We start from the raw sequence: 22280 nt of genomic DNA, 5'->3' as shown, positions 1-22280 counted from the left end.
GCTACAGTGGTGATAAAAGAAGAGGAACATAAGGATGTTGTGGGAAGAGTAAAAGAGAAGACAAGTTACACAAACAAAATAAACTTTATTTGAAACCTAATGGGATCTAGAGTATAGACAATTTCCAAGGGAATAAAGGAACATGCTATAAATGCTGTAGTATTGACCAAATGGCGAGTAGCAGGAAATGACCTTCTTTTAGTCAAAAATGCTCAGGATGTAGTGTTAAAAGTCATTTTACAGAGATTGGCGTTAAAGGTGGGATAGTAGACCTTAATTTGGGGTTCATTTACACTGGTTTCCTCCTTTCTGCTTTAAGGATCGCTTTTGCGTTACCAGAAAAACAAGAGCTCTTTGGCTCCAACCTCTTAACATGTCCAAGTCCAAAGGAAGGACTTTAATGTAAGCGTCCTCGGCCGTATCTATTATGCGCGCTAATGGATCAACCACATCCAGGAGTCTATCTCTCTAGTCCTTTTTAGGGGTCTCTGCCCATCTTAAAAAGAAAAGGGATCATCTCAGAATCAAAATTAGGCATGAGACAGACCTTATCATCGATAACTGGCCTTGAACATTCAGATTTCAATACATTTCTCACATCTTTCTCAAGAGTTTTTTTTTTCAAAAATGTTCTAATGAAATTGCCCACATGCTCCAAGGCCATCACTCTGCACTTCTAGGGTGCTTAATAATACGGGGTGAGAAAATGTCCTCCTCTAAGGCTCTCAGGGTGCTGGGGGCCGTGGGGAGATTAAGTGAGCTGTTGCCCAGAGTCACATGGTGCTAAGCTGAGCTGGCGCCGGTGCGGGGATCGAACCGTGAGCCCTGCACTCCGGAGTCAGCTGCAATGGCCTCTGCGCCACACCTCTCCCTTCTAATATCTCTCATCTTCCTTTTACCTTTTTTTCCCCTATATTATCATATTCTCCATCTGATAAGGTCAAGTACTCATTATCTGAACCATTTTTGTTTTTCCATGTCTTTATCAAAAGTCTCCTCCTGTACACAGCTTCTTATCTCTTGCTGAATTATCCTTCTAATTATCGCCTTGTTAATCTTTTCCCTCAGGGATCTCAAGTACAACCTTTCCTTTCTCATCCATATTAGTATTTACCCTATTCATAAATGTGCCCAAAAGTAGTCCTTAATCTCTTTTCTTCCAATATTATAGCTCTTCACCTGACAATGTCCCCCCTACTGTCTTTTCACCGTCACAGCCGATATAGTAACTGTCACTTGTCAAAGCGCGCAGTAATGGCATCAAAAAAACGGCAGCGTAGACTGTATGCTTAATGCAGGGATACACCCAATCCTAAATGGCTTCCCGTTCTCTTGTGATTTCCGCAACACGCTGGTCCACTCTTCTTTCCTCTAATCAATCTCTGCCTCGCATGTCAGACCAACTGACAGATGAGTGGTCGGCTGCAGTAGTGACCATGCGTCTACGCACAAGTGGTCGCTCCTTCATGCCATACCAGCCTTGTCCTGCCATGCCAACGGCCCACTCCTGAAGCAGGAATTGCCTCGCATGTGGCTACTCGCACATATAATGCCCAAAGGCTTGCTTACCGCTCTGAGGTAAGAGCACTTTTTAAACGGCACTCGCTGTGGCTGGTAGCGGCTCCCCCAAATATGTGCCTGACAAGAGTCAAGCGCTGGTAAACCACCTACACACCAGCCTAAATGCAATAAATATTAAAACCATAGATCCTAAGCGCCGGAGCATACATAGCGCATACATTTACATTGTGCTTCGCACTGAGCCTGAACTAACATCCAAACTAAACTCATAAGTTTTACCATTTTCAGACTCTACTTCCTTAAAATCCCTACATACATACTTGTTTCCATAAATCGGAAATCATTTACCCCATAATAATACACCATATACACTCATAGATCTAATTTATAAAGAAAATGAATGTGCTGGTTATCCGAAGAGGAACCGCATTTAAAAGAGGAAGAAGATTCCGAGAAGCAACTTTATTTGTAGAGGAAGGTTCTAGCTCTGGATTGTTAATGATGTGATATGTCTTTGAGGTGCTGTATGGAGTAGCGTTAACGGATAAATGCATAATGATTGACTCTGGTCTTGTAATGAAATTGTAAAAGAAAGGAAATGTGAGGATTTTATATGTGAATGAAGTTATTCATTATATTGCAAGTGTTACATATAGATATTGATGGGTTTGTGTTAATAAGAAACTCATAGTTACATAATGCTTAACACTGTCCTCTGATAAAGCCTTACTGCTCGACCACACTACCACAAATGGAGAGTGAGGTGGTATCTAATTTACCACTGCCTACCTTTTGGGTTCCACTGGACTCTGTGCGTACTATACCTCACTTTGATATAGTATATTTTAATATGGTAGTTATATATGTATCATAATAGTAGAAACAGTGTTAAATATCTGTATATTTTTGTTGTCGTTTATTTGTATATTGTTAAGGGGAAAGATATGTTATATTTTGTATAATGAATAGTTGCCACAGTACTTGAGTGTTAAGAAATACACTGGAATTTCCAGCACACAGGAGTTGGTGGCAGGAAATGGTGTCTTGTCTATGTTCACGCCTTCAATAAAGAAATATTTTTGAAGCACATGTCTCTTGTTTTATTTCAATAAAGAGTAGCCCTGCGAGTTCTTGCCTAGACTAGTGACTTTTAGAGTAACTGAAATATTTACATAAGGGTTGTGAGAAAGTGCCCTCTTTCTTCATGGTTGCCTCCACTTTTGCTGAACTGCTGATGTTATTTGACTCAGTGTGCCCTGGGCTCCTGCCAATCAGGTACCCGGAGCCTATGTTCTTTCCCGAAAACTTAATTGAAAAACAAAACTCAAGTGGCATCTCTGGCCACAGGTCCGCCCCTGGTCAATGGTACCACAGGTACCAGGGCCCTGTCACCAGGGAAGACCTCTAAGGGCTGCAGCACTCATTGTACCACCATTAGTGGCCCTGTACCATTACAATCACACACTGCCTTTGCAGGCTGCATGTTTTGGTGCAGAACAAAGTGAAGAGTCGACATGGCACACATCCCTGTGTAAAAATGAAAAAAATCCACAGAAGCCTGTGTTATGGGGAGCACTATTCACTCGTTCACAATAACGTGATTTGTTTTTTCTTATTTTTCATCCATATATTCGATCCAACATAAACATCATAAGTTTAACAACCTTATAATTCATCAAAAGTTCAAACTTAATGTATCCACAGTCTTATTGATCAGACTGAAAACTTTAACAAACACGAAAGTAAATGCTCATCAAACGGTGATCGTATTTCCTTTCTTCAAAGTTGATTTTATTCTTCTTTTTCATCAATAAATGCGACAATCTGAGTTCTTCAAACAACTCTCCATAATTCAACAAATGATGACATATCCCAATGCATTTCGGTATGCACCTTCGTCAGGGGAATGCACTATAAGTAACAAATTCTATCATGTATATATCCGATAAATGCAATATTTACAATCACAAGTACAACAGTTTCATTGTTAGGTAAATTGAACAGCAACCAGAAGATCTCCTAGTGTAATCCATGCATCTAATGTGTGATTAAGAATCATGCTCACAAAAGTTCACCTGCCACCTTATGGACCAAACCGAAAACGTGGTGAACAGCCCAGTGCTACCACCACCTCCTACTTACTACATTCCAAAAATAACCTAGTCTTAACAAAAACCATCCAAGTCAACAAATATTCTAAAGTACTGACGGTACCGTGTCTAGAAACTCTTACCTTCATTCAAGCAATAAGGCAAAAAAGTCGACCACGGTCAAAGTCCGTGCTATTCTTTTTCTAGAAAACAAGGCGATGCTCTTAGTACACTAGATCTATTGCCTCATAACTAGCTTGTGCATTACAAATAAAACCGATACTTACTCGGTCTCCAAGACCCCAATAGCAAATCTTTGTGGCGCTATTTCAATCAAGTCGTGCCCTTAATCTGTAACACATTAACGGAGAAAACTCCTTAGTATTTAAATGGTTTGTGGTACCATGTTTCGTAATGCTTAATCTATATAGCGTCATCTTACCTCTATATATTTAATCAAACACTCCACGTTACTCTGAGGTTCTCTGTCTGTCGCTTTCTCGCTAGGTCGAGCCCTGTTCAAAACGCCAGTATATGGCGTCTGACGTCATGCTGCTAAGGAAATCGAAAACGGACTACCGGCTTACACGTCCTCATCCAAAATGGCCCCCGTTTATTTACTAATCGCGAAAAAACGAGTAGACTGATCCCATTCCATGTTATTGGAAATGAGACTGAACTCGTAATTCCAATAGACGAAATAAAACTAGTAAAACTAATAATAACAAAATAATAAAACAATAACAATGAAAGTGTATGAGTCAATACACGTATCAAAAAGTGTGAGATTTTATGAGCATGAATGTCAATGACACCTAAATGTAATATAAAAAACATTAAAATACAAATACCAAGCATGTATATTTTACAGCATAATGTTACAGGAAACAAATCATCTCAATCTTGTCATTGAGTCCATAGGGTGTCAGCGTCCTAAGGGACTTTATCCAGTATGTTTCTCTTTGTGCCAACAATCTAGTTGTGTCAACATGTGATTTTTCCACCAATCTTTCTAGTACAGTGAATTTCAATTGAGGTATCGTGTGTCCCCTCTCATGCCAATGTACAGCCAAACACGATTTCATATTCTTTGTACGTATCATACTCTTATGTTCGGTCATCCGAACCTTCACCTTCCTTGTAGTGCGTCCAACATAGACAAGTCCACATGGACATTTGATTGCATATATTAGAACACTAGAGTTACAATCAGACGTGTGTCTCAGGGTTATGTTTTTACCTGTTTGGGGATGAGCAAATAAATTGCCTACCAATACATTGCCACAATGACCACAGTTTAAACATTTCATCATACCTTTCTGGCCTAGGTCTGTGCTTTCATGCCTGCGATCCTTTAGTAATTCCTTAATGTTCCTCGACCTTGAGTGTGCAAATAGGGGTTTGTCTAAAAATACCTGCTTAAAATCAGGTTCTTGCTCGATTATTTCCCAACGTTCCTTACACATTTTTTTATGGCCGCTGCGGCTGTAGAGAATTTTAGTACATAGACTTCCCTCCTGTTTTTGCTTCTTTCTCTTTTTTCCAACATGGTGGATCTAGGCATAGTTTTTACTCTATTCACGGCTTGATCAAGAATTGTATCCGGATACCCCCTTGTCTTGTATTCTGAGCGCATTCTGGTAATGGTCTCAAACCCTTGTTTCTCATCTGAACAAATCCTTGATAAAAATAGGAGTGCATATCGCTTAATACTGTTGTAAACATATCCCTGTGTGCCATGCCTACAACCCTCTGCCCTGGCATTGATCAGTCACCCCTCTAGCTGGGTGCCCTGTGCCAGTGGTGGGGTACAGATGCATGAGCTCTGTACCCCTCCTGTGTCTAAGTCCATTCTTAGACATTGTAAGTGCAGTTCTACCATTAAGAGTATATGGTGCTGGGAGTTTGTCATTACAAACTCCACAGCACCATAAGGGCTACACTGAAAATGGAGACGTTTGGTATCAAACTTCTCAGCACATTAAACCCACACTGATGCCAGTGTGGGATTTAATGAAAAAATGCACACAGAGGGCATCTTAAAAATGCCCCCTGAAAAACGACCTACCACTAGTGTCCAGGATGAGTGGCTGCTTGCAGCTGACACCACCAGACATGTTTCTGGACCCCTGAGTCGAGAGCCTGCTGCTTTCGGGGGCCTGAAACCATGCACATCCTGGGACGAGATGCCAAGCCTCCTCCGCCAGGATGTACAGGGTCCACGAAGGGGAAGCTTCAAAGGCTTGCCGCCTCTGTGAGCTTCCCCAGGCCACTTGCTGTTTTCAGCAACTGGTCCTCACTGGGTCTGATCCCCACTTTGGGTGGGAGAACTGGCGGGAAAAACAAGTGAGGAAGAGAGGTGTGGCCACCTCTGCAAGCTCCAGCCCTCAGGTGGGGGAGGCAAGGTGAAGCACAACTCTCAGTCCCCGCCATCTTGCAGATGGGGGGGGGGGACCCAGCCAACCAGGGAAAGGCTTATGCCCCTCCCCACTGGTTGGAGGCATAATAGGGGGCGTACCCACCACAGGGCAGGGACCCAATGGTCCCAACCTTTTACCTACCTGTAACACCCCTAAATCTAGTGTTATGGGGCACCTTCCTCAGAAAAGAAACCAGAATAAGTACCGAATAGCAGTGCCGAAGCTAACAAGAGGAGGGTGCCCACTGACTTGGCCCAGCCCTACCGGCCTAACCTGCTCCAGCGAAATCCTGGTGTGTCCTGCAGCCAGCAACCTCAAGAAACCTGGAGGACCTGCCTGCCTTCAATCCCCAAGACTCTGTCTCCCTTGAATACAGGATTTGTTCAAACAGACTCCAGCTCCGCAAGGATCCCGGTGATCCTGACCCGAGATCCGCTGACCCCTGACCTGCCTCAAGCCTCCAGCTGACGCCTGCAGCCTCAATCCGGAAGGTCCCAACAACCGCGACTAGGAGCATTATCAGTAACACTACTGTAATCAAATTGCAATCCAAACTGTGACACAAGTGTATATTTATTGCAAAGTATTTCTCACTCACATGTACCTGGCTTGCTTGGTTCTAGGAAGTAAAATCATTAAAATAATATTTTTATACAAAAACAATTGGTATGAAGTTCAGTCTTTGAGTGTGTGAATTCATTTGCCGACTGAGTGTGTACAACAAATGCTTAACACTGTCCTCTGATAAAGCCTTACTGCCCGACCACACTGCCACACATAGAGAGTGAGGTGCTATCTACTATACCTCTGCCTACCTTTTGGTTTTCACGGGAATCTATGCACACTATGCCTCACTTTGGTATAGTATATACAGAGTCAGATTCCTACAAGGTTTCAATATATCTTCAGTTGAATCTCTGAAAAGATACCGGAGCAGCTTCTAGGTTGTAGGAGATGATTGGCGTAGCCCTAAAAATATATAGAAGTTCACTCTATATAGAGCAAACACTGGCTGATGTCTTTGGCTATATTCAAGCATCACAACTGGTACAATATGCAAATTACCATGTTAGACCTAGCATGGGCATGAGTAAGAAAAACTGTGGTAGGTGTTACAGTATGAATTGGAACATATATTGGAAATATTAATTGTCCTGCACAGAGCAAACATTCTTAGCGCATGCAAGAAGAATATTGGCCATTTCCAGGCAGTTTGCAAATCCATGGACAATAATGTCAAAGTTAGTAGGATAGATATAGCAGAACTAGGGTGCATAGATAGACTTAGTATTGTTGCAGTGACTGTTAATTCTGTTATCAGACTTACTGCTTTGTGTCCTGCAAAAGGACCAATCTGTATAGCATGTTGCGGAATTGTTGAAATGTTTGTCAAACTAAGTGTGGAGTTATATGGCCCACAGCATGACTTATATTTCTCCTTTTAGACTTTTGAAAGTGATGATCCTAAAACCAGAGTCTATCCTTAATGCTTGAGAGAGTTGTTTGATGCGATTAGGCCTCGCTAATGATGTAGAAACTGTTTTGGTGACTAGGTGCTTGCCCGCTTTATACTGTTAACTAGCAGCCCGTCCCGACGTTGTCCGGGTATGAAATAGAATGTGTGTAATGTGTGTATTCAGATACGGTCATTCGCGTGTTCCCCCGCTTGAGGCCCAGCTGCAGCCCTGGTTCATGTTAGCAGGCGCATGTAATTAGTGTATTATTCCGCCGCCTGAGCCCGGCTACAGCCCTGGCTGATGTTAGCAGGCGCATGTAATTTGGTTTAATGTGATAGTTCAGTAACAGTGCGCATGAGAGGCTGCAGTAATTGTCCCCGCAGACACGCTCAGTCGCGTGTGCCCCCGCTTGAGGGCCAGCGGCGACCGTCTAACAATTAGAATTGTGTGAGTTTTGAATGATTGTTTCCTGCTGTTCTTGTTTTTTTATGACCCACACCAACGCTCTTCGGCCTGAGTGCTTTTCAGACGCGCCAAGGCACACACTGCATTCGGCACCCCCAGTATGTGTGAGACAATGAGCAGTCCCCCAAGGGAGTCTTGCGAATGGTTACTTACCAAGCTTCGAGGTGAACGCCTTTGTGACGCCCCCAACACACGGCCACAGCAGACGATCTGATTAATGTACGGCCCATATGACATGAAGTGAGGAACGTAGCACACGCCCCCAGCGTTTGTCACTCCCCCAGCGTGCCCCTTGATGCGGCGCAATTGCGTAATTGGCGCTTCAGATGGCATGAAGGGCGGACACACGCCCACAGCGCGGACACACGCCCACAGCGTTTGTCACGGCCCCAGCGTGTCACGCCTCCAGCGTACCCCTTGATGCGGCGCAATTATGACTCACATGGCATGAAGGGCGGAACGTACCACACGCCCCCAGCGTTTGTCACGCCTCCAGCACACGCCCACAGCAGAACGCAGACACGCCCACAAGGGACTACTTTGCGGGCACGGTTCTTTTACCTTTTAAATGTATATGGTGGCCGTCTGCATAGCCTATGTCCTTCTGCTGCAACTGCCCTTTCCAACGCTGTATTGGGTGTTGTGATTGGTGCTGTGGTTACTGGGATTACCCACCTCAAAGGTTTGGGCTCTCTCTTTATAATATTAGTATGGATAAGGAGAGGTCCACATTCACTTGACCTGAAAAAGTGATCAAGATGTGCAAAGCTTTTGTGTTTTCGCAGTTTAAAGGGTGGTAGTATAGGTGTTTGTGTCTTATAGTGTACTCTAGGCAGTCACTATGGAATATTCTGTTTGTGTTTCATGGTCTAGTGACTATAATGTGTGTGTGCTGACAGTGCTTCTGGGTTTGCTAGATGAAGTGTTCTGGAAAATGTGTCTTCACATGAAATTATATGTTCTCGATCAGAAGAAGGTGATTCTCTCTTGCTTTGCTAAGCGAGGGTCACAGCTATTGTTTATCCTAACAGACTGCTGTTACTCCACAGAAAGCCAGGATACTGAGTAGCAGAGTGATTAAAGTTCTCTGACTGTGAAATATATTGCTTCTAGTTATTTTGTTATGTTATTTAAAACTTAGTTGTAGTTATCTTCTCTTGTTGATCAAGGCAGGCTTTGCTTTGTTTTCCATTAAGAAGATGACGCGCTGTGTGGACTACAATGTTTTCCCTCTTTTACTGTTTTTGCTTACCCGTTAGCGTTTTAATTCCATTTTCGGGGAGCGAAACACATTTTGCTCTGGAGCTCGTCCACAATATTCCTCTCTTGGCCAGGGCTTGAAAAATCTTAAAATATTACCAGATCTGCAGGTCAAGTAACTTGAATAATCTGCTTGACCTAACTGTAATGTACTTGACCTGTGAACTGATCTCAAATTGTGTGATCCTAGGCAAATATTGTGTCCTATGTAGCCACTTTAATCTTACAGCCTTTAATTTCACATGGTTTGCCCAGGATGGTCACACAGTTGACTTTACATAATCTTCTAACTTTAGTCACAGAAAGAAAAGTAAATTTAGGCAGACCGATTGACTTTTGACCTGTCTCTGAAAGCCGAGAAAGTGTGACACGATAACAAGATTTAAAGGCATCTTTATTTCTCATTCAATTTGTGAGCAACCAGAACACCAGTTGTCAGCTCGCCAGAATGTGCGAGTAGGCCTAAAAAACGAGATTGGACCTCACTGTGTTGAACGTTTGTTTGGAGCTGGTGCGTGCTGCTGTAATGAGATTGGTCCTCGCTGTGTTGAATGTTGGTTTGGAGCTGGTGGATGCTGCAGTAGTGAGATTAGACCTTGCTGTGTTTAATATTGATTTGGAGCTAGATGTTGCTGCTGTAACGAGATTGGGCCTCACTGTGTTGAATGTTGGTTTGGAGCTGGTGGGTGCTGCAGTAATGAGATTGGGCCTCACTGTGTTGAATGTTGGTTTGGAGCTGGTGCGTGCTACTGTAATGAGATTGGGCCTCACTGTGTTGAATGTTGGTTTGGGGCTGGTGATGCTGCTGTAATGAGATTGGACCTCGCTGTGTTGAATGTTGGTTTGGAGCTGGTGGGTGCTGCAGTAATGAGATTGGGCCTCACTGTGTTGAATGTTGGTTTGGGGCTGGTGGATGCTGCTGTAATGAGATTGGGCCTCACTGTGTTGAATGTTGGTTTGGAGCTGGTGGATGCTGCAGTAATGAGATTGGACCTCCCTGTGTTGAATGTTGGTTTGGGGCTGGTGGATGCTGCTGTAACGAGATTGGACCTTGCTGTGTTGAATGTTGATTTGGAGCTGGTGGATGCCGCTGTAATGAGATTGAGAAAGAGCAGATCCAGCAGACAGTCGACCCTTGAATGCCAATCTCTTGCATGTACCAGATGAGGATCATCGGGTGTGAGTCGGCATCGAGTGATGCAGAGAGGCCCAGGAAAGTGAGGACTGGAGTGTCTCTGCTGTCAAGGATCATGTAAATGTTGCCTGTGGCATCTGCTGGTGTGTGATGGGTGTTCTGAAACGGATGAGGGTGTGGTTTGTCAAGGTAATTGTTGCTGGCTTGTCAACTGTGAGGTTGCTGATAGAGGAGAAAATCAGGTCCATTAGGTGTCGGCCTCTGTGTGGGTGGGTTCAGTAACTTGCTGGGTGTGGACAAGAAAGCTTCCACTGCTGCTGTATTTACTGTATGTAGGCGTATATTTAGGAGGGAGTTTGCACTGCTTTTGATCATATTATAGATGTTATGTGTTTGCAGGAGCTTTGCTTTGCTGCTGTTGGAATCTTTTTGTGAGCATCCCAAAGCTGTTCCATATGTTGGGAGCTTGCATGGCGGCCACATATGCTGACTGAGTGCATGTTTGTGTTGGCGCAGATGCTGCCTGCAAAGCTTGTACTGCTGCTGTTTGTACTGTACCAGTTCCATGTGTAGAAAGCGTGCCATGTCGCTGTGTATACTCTGTGTTCTGTGTGTTGGTGCCTACTAGGCTTCTGCCTATGCAGTGCATATTATGTGTTTGAGAAGGCTTGCATTGCTTCTGCCCAGGCTGCATGTTGGTGGGAGTCTAGTGTAGCTCTGTCAATACTGAGCCTGCTGTGTGTGAAGCTTACGTTGCAGCTACTTCTATTAATTAACTTTGTGTGCGTGTGTTCTCTAGATTGCACTGGTTTTCTTTGTGCAGGAAGCTTGCACTGCTCCTATGTTCTGCTCTGTGTGTTTTAAACTGCTGCGTCCACTATGGTACATCTTTTGTGTGCGGATGTCTTCCGCTGTTTCTTCCTGTGCTGTGGTTGCTACACTTGCGAGGCAGCTAGATTGCTAATGTCCCAGTTATTTACCGGTAATCTTCATTACCCCGAGTATCTGCTGGTATGGACCTGAAGCTCACTCTGTTACTCATGTGGCGAGGGAGACTTACAAGGAGGTAATGCCTGTGCGGCACCCGCTCTCCACATGGGTTTGCGCTTCTGCCATGCTGCCTCTGTTCTCTGTGAGAAGCTGGCATTGCAATGGCATGTACTCTGTCAGTTGTGTCTCATGAAGCTTGAGCAGGCATTCCACTTAACAAAAGCCGTGCCAGCTCACTCTGACAATGCTTGTGTTTGCCATGGACTGGGTAGGGAAGTGATTATTAACCTGTGTTCCGGGGACCCCTGGTGGTCCACGAATCCTACTCGGGGGAACCACGACTGCTTAAAAAACAAAATATTAACAGATTAATGTTCTGTTGATGTGAAGGAATTTAAAGATCAAACGTAAGGTAGTGTCCTCCGATTGATCTGTGGGAACAATGCAAGTGTATCAAACAGAATATGGAATGGACCATGAGTAGCCTAAATTGAGATTAGAAATGCTCTAATAATCCTCTTAAAATTACAATTTTGATTTAAAAAAAATATATATTTGTGAATTAAGTAAAATATTATATAATTTGTAATTGTATTTAATTCTTGTTCTGTATTTGTTTTGTATTTTGTGCAGTTCAAATCATCAAAAATGACTAGGCCGGGGTACACAGCTTCCAGTAATGGCTTAATTGGGGTCCCGAATTCCAAAAATATTCAGTGGGGGTCCCCAGGTTCCAAACATGATTAGGTAGGGTCCACAGAAGTCAAAAGGTTAAGAACCACCACTGGGGTAGGGAATGGCGATGGGGCTGGGAGTGGAATAACAGGGGGTGTTCTTTCCAATGATAAGAATATCTATGAACTCAGCTTTGGTTGTTTGAAGATATAAATAGCCTGTTTTTGAAGAGGCGTATTTCCCAACAGGTACTGCTAGTAACTGTAGAAAAGGACCTTTTCTGTTCTAAATGCGTCTTCTCTGTCTGCGACACTTGTGATTTTGCATCCATATGCCAAATGGAGTTTGGCGGAACTGCGAAAAAAATAACACGTGGGTGGAAATTAAATGCTTCTAGGCTAATATTATGACAGATGTCTTCAGGAAGCGCGGCCGTGCCTAAAATTAAACCTCGGGGGGGAAATTATCCAAGTTTTTATTTCTCAAATTCTGATCGTCTCAATTGTTGTGGATTGTCATTTCTCCACCGTAAATCGAGATTAACCCTAGACATCCTTGAAAATTGTACATCCTCACGTTTTGTTAAGACATGGGGATGGTGCCCAGGGTTTGTGGTTGTGTTCAGCTAGTTGTTGCAAAATGTCTCTGAACTCCTTTTAAAAAAAAAATGTCATAACATTGCAGATACTATTTTTTTCCTCTAGCGAAAGGGTTCTGTTCCCACTGTTTTAAATAATCAGTGTTTCTAAAACTGTTTAGGTTGGCTGCAAAAGGAATACCCCAGAGCACACTTGCTTATTTCTGGATTGGGTGTGTTTACTCAAGGAAGCAGCTGTCTATTTCTCCTAGAATTTCTATAGACACAGTTGACATCAAATCAGAAGATTAAAAAATAGAATTAGCAGTTTACAATCGGTTTCTAAGAAAGCAATACCTCTGTGTGTTCCTAAAACCTCCTCTTCTCTTACTCAGTGACGTGTCATTTCTTTGAGATTGAGTATGCGGCATCCTCTGCAGCAACATTAACGCATGGGAGACAAGTATGGAGTGAATGGGGATGTATGTGAGGTGGAGTGAATGGGGGTTTATGTGAGGTGGAGTGAATGGGGGTTTATGTGAGGTGGAGTGAATGGGGATTTATGTGAGGTGGAGTGAATGGGGATTTATGTGAGGTGGAGTGAATGGGGAATTTATGTGAGGTGGAGTGAATAGGGATTTATGTGAGGGAGTGAATGGGGATTTATGTGAGGTGGAGTGAATGGGGATTTATGTGAGGTGCAGTGAATGGGGAATTTATGTGAGGTGGAGTGAATGGGGGTTTGTGTGAGGTGGAGTGAATGGGGATTTATGTGAGGGAGTGAATGGGGATTTATGTGAGGTGGAGTGAATGGGGGTTTGTGTGAGGTGGAGTGAATGGGGATTTATGTGAGGGAGTGAATGGGGATTTATGTGAGGTGGAGTGAATGGGGGTTTGTGTGAGGTGGAGTGAATGGGGATTTATGTGAGGGAGTGAATGGGGATTTATGTGAGGTGGAGTGAATAGGGATTTATGTGAGGTGGCGTGAATGGGGATTTATGTGAGGGAGTGAATGGGGATTTATGTGAGGTGGCGTGAATGGGGATGTATGTGAGGTGGCGTGAATGGGGATGTATGTGAGGTGGAGTGAATGGGGATTTATGTGAGGTGGCGTGAATGGGGATTTATGTGAGGTGGAGTGAATAGGGATTTATGTGAGGTGGAGTGAATGGGGATTTATGTGAGGTGGAGTGAATGGGGAATTTATGTGAGGTGGAGTGAATAGGGATTTATGTGAGGGAGTGAATGGGGATTTATGTGAGGTGGAGTGAATGGGGATTTATGTGAGGTGCAGTGAATGGGGAATTTATGTGAGGTGGAGTGAATGGGGGTTTGTGTGAGGTGGAGTGAATGGGGATTTATGTGAGGGAGTGAATGGGGATTTATGTGAGGTGGAGTGAATGGGGGTTTGTGTGAGGTGGAGTGAATGGGGATTTATGTGAGGGAGTGAATGGGGATTTATGTGAGGTGGAGTGAATGGGGGTTTGTGTGAGGTGGAGTGAATGGGGATTTATGTGAGGGAGTGAATGGGGATTTATGTGAGGGGGAGTGAATAGGGATTTATGTGAGGTGGCGTGAATGGGGATTTATGTGAGGGAGTGAATGGGGATTTATGTGAGGTGGCGTGAATGGGGATGTATGTGAGGTGGAGTGAATGGGGATTTATGTGAGGTGGCGTGAATTGGGATTTATGTGAGGTGGAGTGAATAGGGATGTATGTGAGGTGGAGTGAATGGGGAATTTATGTGAGGTGGAGTGAATAGGGATTTATGTGAGGGAGTGATTGGGGATTTATGTGAGGTGGAGTGAATGGGGATTTATGTGAGGTGGAGTGAATGGGGGTTTGTGTGAGGTGGAGTGAATGGGGATTTATGTGAGGGAGTGAATGGGGATTTATGTGAGGTGGAGTGAATGGGGGTTTGTGTGAGGTGGAGTGAATGGGGATTTATGTGAGGGAGTGAATGGGGATTTATGTGAGGTGGAGTGAATGGGGGTTTGTGTGAGGTGGAGTGAATGGGGATTTATGTGAGGGAGTGAATGGGGATTAATGTGAGGTGGAGTGAATAGGGATTTATGTGAGGTGGCGTGAATGGGGATTTATGTGAGGGAGTGAATGGGGATTTATGTGAGGTGGCGTGAATGGGGATGTATGTGAGGTGGAGTGAATGGGGATTTATGTGAGGTGGCGTGAATTGGGATTTATGTGAGGTGGAGTGAATAGGGATTTATGTGAGGTGGAGTGAATAGGGATGTATGTGAGGTGGAGTGAATGGGGAATTTATGTGAGGTGGAGTGAATAGGGATTTATGTGAGGGAGTGAATGGGGATTTATGTGAGGTGCAGTGAATGGGGAATTTATGTGAGGTGGAGTGAATAGGGATTTATGTGAGGGAGTGAATGGGGATTTATGTGAGGTGGAGTGAATGGGGATTTATGTGAGGTGTCGTGAATGGGGATGTATGTGAGGTGGCGTGAATGGGGATGTATGTGAGGTGGCGTGAATGGGGATTTATGTGAGGTGGAGTGAATAGGGATTTATGTGAGGTGGAGTGAATAGGGATTTATGTGAGGTGGAGTGAATAGGGATTTATGTGAGGGAGTGAATGGGGATTTATGTGAGGTGGAGTGAATAGGGATTTATGTGAGGTGGAGTGAATAGGGATTTATGTGAGGTGGAGTGAATAGGGATTCATGGGAGGTGGAGTGAATGGGGATTTATGTGAGGTTTACTCCCAGATGTTTCCTATCTCGAACCATAAGCAAAAGTTGAAACATACTGTCACAATTAAAGCCCATGACTTGGGAACCAGCATAACCCCTTAAAATATCCTACTTGTAGAAAGCTATGTGTTGTGCAAAGTGTCTATTAATAACCCTCCTTGCTATGGAGACATCCCTGAGGGCTTCTGCTCTCTCCACAATAGGGATTTATGTGAGGGAGTGATTGGGGATTTATGTGAGGTGGAGTGAATGGGGATTTATGTGAGGTGGAGTGAATGGGGGTTTGTGTGAGGTGGAGTGAATGGGGATTTATGTGAGGGAGTGAATGGGGATTTATGTGAGGTGGAGTGAATGGGGGTTTGTGTGAGGTGGAGTGAATGGGGATTTATGTGAGGGAGTGAATGGGGATTTATGTGAGGTGGAGTGAATGGGGGTTTGTGTGAGGTGGAGTGAATGGGGATTTATGTGAGGGAGTGAATGGGGATTTATGTGAGGTGGAGTGAATAGGGATTTATGTGAGGTGGCGTGAATGGGGATTTATGTGAGGGAGTGAATGGGGATTTATGTGAGGTGGCGTGAATGGGGATGTATGTGAGGTGGAGTGAATGGGGATTTATGTGAGGTGGCGTGAATTGGGATTTATGTGAGGTGGAGTGAATAGGGATTTATGTGAGGTGGAGTGAATAGGGATGTATGTGAGGTGGAGTGAATGGGGAATTTATGTGGGGTGGAGTGAATAGGGATTTATGTGAGGGAGTGAATGGGGATTTATGTGAGGTGCAGTGAATGGGGAGTTTATGTGAGGTGGAGTGAATAGGGATTTATGTGAGGGAGTGAATGGGGATTTATGTGAGGTGGAGTGAATGGGGATTTATGTGAGGTGTCGTGAATGGGGATGTATGTGAGGTGGCGTGAATGGGGGTTTATGTGAGGTGGCGTGAATGGGGATTTATGTGAGGTGGAGTGAATAGGGATTTATGTGAGGTGGAGTGAATAGGGATTTATGTGAGGGAGTGAATGGGGATTTATGTGAGGTGGAGTGAATAGGGATTTATGTGAGGTGGAGTGAATAGGGATTTATGTGAGGTGGAGTGAATAGGGATTCATGGGAGGTGGAGTGAATGGGGATTTATGTGAGGTGGAGTGAATAGGGATTCATGGGAGGTGGAGTGAATGGGGATTTATGTGAGGTTTACTCCCAGATGTTTCCTATCTCGAACCATAAGCAAAAGTTGAAACATACTGTCACAATTAAAGCCCATGACTTGGGAACCAGCATAACCCCTTAAAATATCCTACTTGTAGAAAGCTATGTGTTGTGCAAAGTGTCTATTAATAAACCTCCTTGCTATGGAGACATCCCTGAGGGCTTCTGCTCTCTCCACAGGATAGGAAAGGGATGGTAATCCATGAAGATAAGCAATGCTACAACCACCCAGAAAGCCTGCAATATATACATTCACTTGCATTATTGCATTCTCACCCCCACATACTATCTTGGCTTTAGTCGCCCTTGCAAGTTCCAGTACAGAAGTGCCTCATCAGAAAGGTACAACTGACCGACCTTGACAGCAGCACCTCCAACAGGTCTTTGTTCACCTCAGCGTAGAGGAGCGATAAACTCTGCTCCACTCGTGTAGAAAATCTGCTTGAGCTGCAGAAAAAAGCAGCATCCTCTCGGGCGAACCGTGGTGCCACTTGCACTGATTTTACAGTTCAGAACAAGCTCCCGGTGCTAAAAATCAGTGCAAGCAGCGCAACATGTCGTCTTCTCGCAGAACTCTACGGAATCTCTTTGAGTTTTTATGTAACCCCGCTGAATTACGCAGAGTGAAACTCTGCTTGTTCCGCCCACCCATAGTGAATAGGAAGGCTAGGAGGCAGAGTCTAGTCTGTGTGCTTGTGACATGGATCACTTTTCCAGCAGCCTGATTGAGATATGTTCGACTCTTCATGAGACCATGCTCCTGGCTAAAGAAAGGGAACGACTGGCCTTGATGGCACAATATGTTTATATCAGAAGAACTACTTCAGCCAATGTATACCATCTTACGGTATAAGACACATCTGAGTATGAGCAATATCTATGGGGTTCAGTAGAGGTTATGGAGCACAGCAAGGCTAGTCATTGTACTGGTAAATTCCAGGCAAGGTGTGTCATATCCTATTCTTTAGCCACAGATTCAAGCAGGTTTGGGAGGAATTTTAAAGTCAAATGCTGTACTGCGGCTATCATGACTATTTCTGGAGTATTTTTTAGAAGAGATATCTTGCATGTTCAAGGTGAGTGGCCTCATGTGGTTATTTTTTATTCAAATTTCTTATCCGCCAACCACGCTTCTTGTGTGAACGCCATTGCTGTTCCTCATATCTTGAACCCCCACAGGATCCGGGCAATTTTTTGTTATAGGCACGTTGGAAAGTGCAAATCTAATTCTGCTGCCGTTTTTATTGTAATCTGAGTAAGAAACTGTATAAATGAGACTTTTCCTTTTGAATAATGACTTCAAGCAAGCGGGGTGTGTGTGTCATGATAACTTGTTACTATACAAAGACAGAAAGTAATTTTCATTAGTAAAAATCTGTGCAAGATAGACCATATTCTCACACCCACAAAACCTGACAACAAGCCTCTTAAAGCAAAATAATCATGACAGAGGTCTCTCATTATCCATTTCGTACCACGCTGAGGCATTCGAAACATTATTGGGGGCTGCTCTTAATCTATACGTGCATTTTAGGAAGTTTTGTTTTAAGTGAATAGCTATAAGGATCAGGCCATACTCAATCCGAAGCTCACAGTCCAGGAAACATGACTGGTAAAGCTGGGTACGTACCATTAAATCCAGGCTTGAAGTTGGACTGTCCATGTATGGGAGGTCATCGAGTATTAATGTACAGAATAGAATTTTGATAAGCTTCACCAGGGGCACTACTATTAGGCCAACAAGAGCCTCTCAAATAAATAATGCAAATGTAAGAGCACTTGCTTTCCGTTTAAAGAATATAGGGAATGGATCTAGGTTTGATAAGGGTACAACCCTTACCTGATGTCTAAAGAGAACATGACCAGGTCAGGACACAGCTATATTTCTGCACCTTGTTAGTTGCACGTTACATTGAGACCTGGGACCCAGTGCCCAACCCTATTCTAATCCAAGTATTCCCTATAAAAGGGCGATAGGTCCGGAGACCAGGACATGTCCCAGCTACAGAGTTTAGTCCAGAGCGGGCCATGATTCACTCCACCTAAGGCTGAGGAGAAGCCCGTGAAACAGTGGAGTGTGTAGCACACAGATTGCTCCTCTTGCCAGTAGTACCCACACAAGAGCAATGCCCATGTTCTTCTTGCCTGAATCCTCTTAGATGTGAACTGAGAGTCCATGAACTCACGCAAAACTGTAGTTTACCTAACAGTATTTTTATGCACACTTTGACGTTCTAGATGGCGAGCATACAGTAATTATCAGGACAGCGTGGATTGCGCTCTCGAATACTGTCACCTTTATTTAGCTATGAGAAGAGACGGGAACAGTTGACCTTGCCCTGCAGACTTATAAAGGTGAATCAGCAGTAAAGTCCAATATTTTGGGTAACTTTTGAAAAATAACCACCACTCTGTTGGGGCCAGGGGCATTTGCTGGACTGGCATCTTTAAAAATACAGGTTATCTATAATTCATCTGATGGGGTGCGAAGGTTGCTGATCAATTGCTTGCTTTTGTGGGTATAACTTTAAAACGTGCTTTAACCACTGTCTGGCCTAAATTACAACCAGCTGCAGTTCAGACTAAGCAGTCATTACTATTGACCAATCCTCATCCATATGCATCTTTTGACAGTCTCATTCCCAACTGTATAATCTGAGTAAATCTCCTCTATCCCTTTTATTGATTGGATTTTAAAGATGACAGGCTGGGGGTGTAAAATATTCTAAATGTACAGGATGACTCCATTAGGGCAATAGCAACCCAGTCTGTGCGGTGGTCCGAATGATACTTGATGACTGACAATCTATAACTCATCCCTGAGATTGTTTGCTTATAATTAGGGCTCCCTGTTTTATGGTATTTATTTTTTCTAAATTTCCGTCTGTATTTATCCATATTTATTTTCTGCTAATTTTGTCTGTATTTATCCATTTCTATTTTGTGTTTTCTGTATAAATGAAGCTGCCATGGGTATTTTTCCACATTTATTTGACTGATAAATGTACATTTGCATTTGAATATCCAAAAGGTTTCAGCTGTATACAGTGCAATAGCGTTATATGAAAACACTTGCATTGCAGATTAGCGTAAATAACTGTAGATCTTCACTTAATTAAGCTTAATTAGGACATGTGTTGTCTTTTTTCATCTCCCCTACCTCTAAATCTGTACATCTACTGGCACTCATGATTGACAGTAGCAAAACCATCCAAAGAAGACATATTTTCCGTATTTTTCTGTATTAAAAAATAAATACAGACAGGAAAAAAATAGTTTTCTGTCTGTATTTATCTGTAAAAATCAGTAACAACGGAAAACTGGGAGCCCTACTTATAATGTAGTTTTTGTCTCTGTTCTTTCAAGTCAGATTGGGGAAACTAATACTTAATCTTTCCTTATTTCCTCTATGTGGCAAATTACTCACTTTGACAGTTCTAAACCCTGGTGTCGTGCCTTACAGGACGGCTTTCGGAGATGGATAACCGGATCGCCTACGATGATTATCCATACCCTGTAGTGTTCTTACCCGCCTACGAGAACCCACCTGCATGGATTTCACCTCATGAGGTTAGTGGAAGTTCCATCTTGCTGCTTTGTTATTTCCATTCTTGTTTCTGGATGTTGGGGTAGGGAGATGATTATGAAGAAAGGGCACACAATGTTGTTGAGGCAATTGAATGAGTATTCAATTCTGCAAAAAAGGTTTGCATAGGACACACTTTATGCTCACATACCTTGCATGAGTATTTCACACAGATTTCCATTTTACTTCCTTCCTATTTTGCATTTTGTCTCATGTGGGTCATTCAGCTTCTGTTTATTTTTATACGATTTTATTAGCTGTGTCATAATAAACAGAAAATATTTATTTTCATGTTACGGAGGTGCTCTGAATGTAAATATACATTATTAATCCTGCAATATGACTACTTAGTCATGACTAATCTAGTCTCTAATATTTTCCTCATTTGTAAGGTCTTCCTCGCCGTGGCCCTTAGTAAATTATTCACACTACAAAGTACATTTTTTACACCTCATCTTTTATGGATTTATAATCTCCAGATCATCTTGCAATTCTAGGTGACAATATGCAATTCTCTACCTTTTCTATATTGTCCTGTCTCTTTTCACGGTTGTTCAGTAGGGGCTCCTGTATGTTCTGGGTCCCAGTAGAACTACAACTTTCCCTCCTGTGTAAGTCTCAATCAAGCAGGATATGATATCTGCAGTCCTTCCATAAGCCTGAAGGTCTTTCTTGAAATTCCAACTCCCTACTTCTGTAATGGAGCTTGTGTGTGGAGGAATGCGCAGCCGTGTGCCTTTTTCTTTACTCTCTTTAGGGTCTTCTCTTGGACTGTCTCCCCCTGGAACTGTAACACAATTGTTGGTCCATGTTTCATTTAATTTGTGTTGTTACTTTTGGTTCTGATGCACAGGTATTTCACAGTCTGCTTCTGTGACTCTTCCCGGTAGAGGCCTGTCTGTTCCTCCAGCCAGATTCTTCTGAATCCTCAGGTTTCCACATTTCACACCTATGATTTGAATCGATAAATGCACAGGATCAGTGCTCTGATGTTGTTCTGAATCATGTGATCCTTTCTACGAATATTTTATTCAACCCTCTGGTATCTTTGATATCGGCTGTAACTCTGTTGGGCAGTACAGTGGAATTCCACTGCTTTCATTGTGTCCTCCAACATCTGCAATAACTAATTATTTTCATCAAGTTTCAGTTAGTTTGTTTTCAACATCTCTATAAACACTTCTTTAGCACTGAACCAAGAAGCCTCCTTGTGTATTATTGCATTTTTTGTAGTGAAGATTTCTAACTGTGCTCAATCTTTGTGAGACTACTTGATTCCATAGGGTATTCACTTTTTGTTTTGACCGAATTATTTAATGTTGTTTTGGGCAATCTGCTGTTAGTTGCTGTCGTGCCACTGTGTCAACAGACCAGTGCTGTACATTCTATTCATGCTGGAAAGATGACTTGTCTCCTGCTCAAGCTCGTCCTGTGATCGCGCCTATGATAAAATATACAAAGAGCGCACATAAAAATCTGTGTGTGGGTTTTCACTAATCCACACTATTCACCAGCAGAGTTACACTCTCGTTCCGCTTTTCCTCTGAACTCGCTTAGATCCTCTTTAACAACGCCCCCTCTAAAACTCTGATCTTTCACATCCCACATTGCACAGACGATACAACTCAAAATCCCACTACTTCTCAGTAATTTATTTACCTCCGGGAATCTTCACTTCATTGTAGAGGTCTTTTTAATAGACCTAGTAGTTTTCTAGGGCAAGAAAAACACCTTGGCTGCTGCTTTAAAGAGTGTGTGTGTCTTAGAACAGCTCTTATTACCAATCCCCAGTAAAGTGAGCTTCTAAACCTGATCATATTTTGAAGTCCTCTCGCCTGTGTCTCTTAATTGGTTAGAGCATCTAGCTTGTCCCAATAAACTCTAGCAATTTCTTTGACTCATCCTAACCGATCTACACCAAAGTCCTGAGAATATCGTTTTATGATATCAGATTAAACACATTGCCTTCTGTGCATTCTTATTAAAAAAAACGGTTAGCATCTGCGAACTCTGGCTCGGTCACCATTCCGTGAAAAGATGTGTTAGATCATTAAAAAGCGGACTTTGAAGTCACTAACACCAAAGCTATTTGGTAGCCCAGAGATGGCCACGCTGGTGGGCACTCAGTCAAACAACTGGAACTACTCCAGATGATCTAATCACAATCGCTCTACTG

The 22280-nt window shown here is 43.1% G+C and overlaps 1 protein-coding gene across 2 annotated transcripts in view; it reads left to right on the top strand.

The window, feature by feature from the left end:
* PDZD11 (PDZ domain containing 11) overlaps nucleotides 1-22280 on the top strand; it is a 60008-nt gene that overhangs the window by 4829 nt on the left and 32899 nt on the right. Inside the window, exon 2 of one of the 2 annotated variants that reach the window (XM_078640175.1) lies at nucleotides 19982-20088. In XM_078640175.1, the coding sequence (XP_078496301.1) occupies nucleotides 19996-20088 (93 nt within the window). In that variant the 5' untranslated portion in view covers nucleotides 19982-19995. Of the gene's footprint in view, nucleotides 1-19953; nucleotides 20089-22280 lie in introns of both variants that reach the window. The other variant, XM_078640176.1, reaches the window with a different exon arrangement.

Source organism: Lissotriton helveticus, chromosome 4_2 (assembly GCF_964261635.1).
Source record: "Lissotriton helveticus chromosome 4_2, aLisHel1.1, whole genome shotgun sequence".
Taxonomy (NCBI): Eukaryota; Metazoa; Chordata; class Amphibia; order Caudata; family Salamandridae; genus Lissotriton; species Lissotriton helveticus.
Note: the sequence above shows the minus strand (reverse complement) of the source record. Positions and strands in the feature narration are given on the sequence as shown.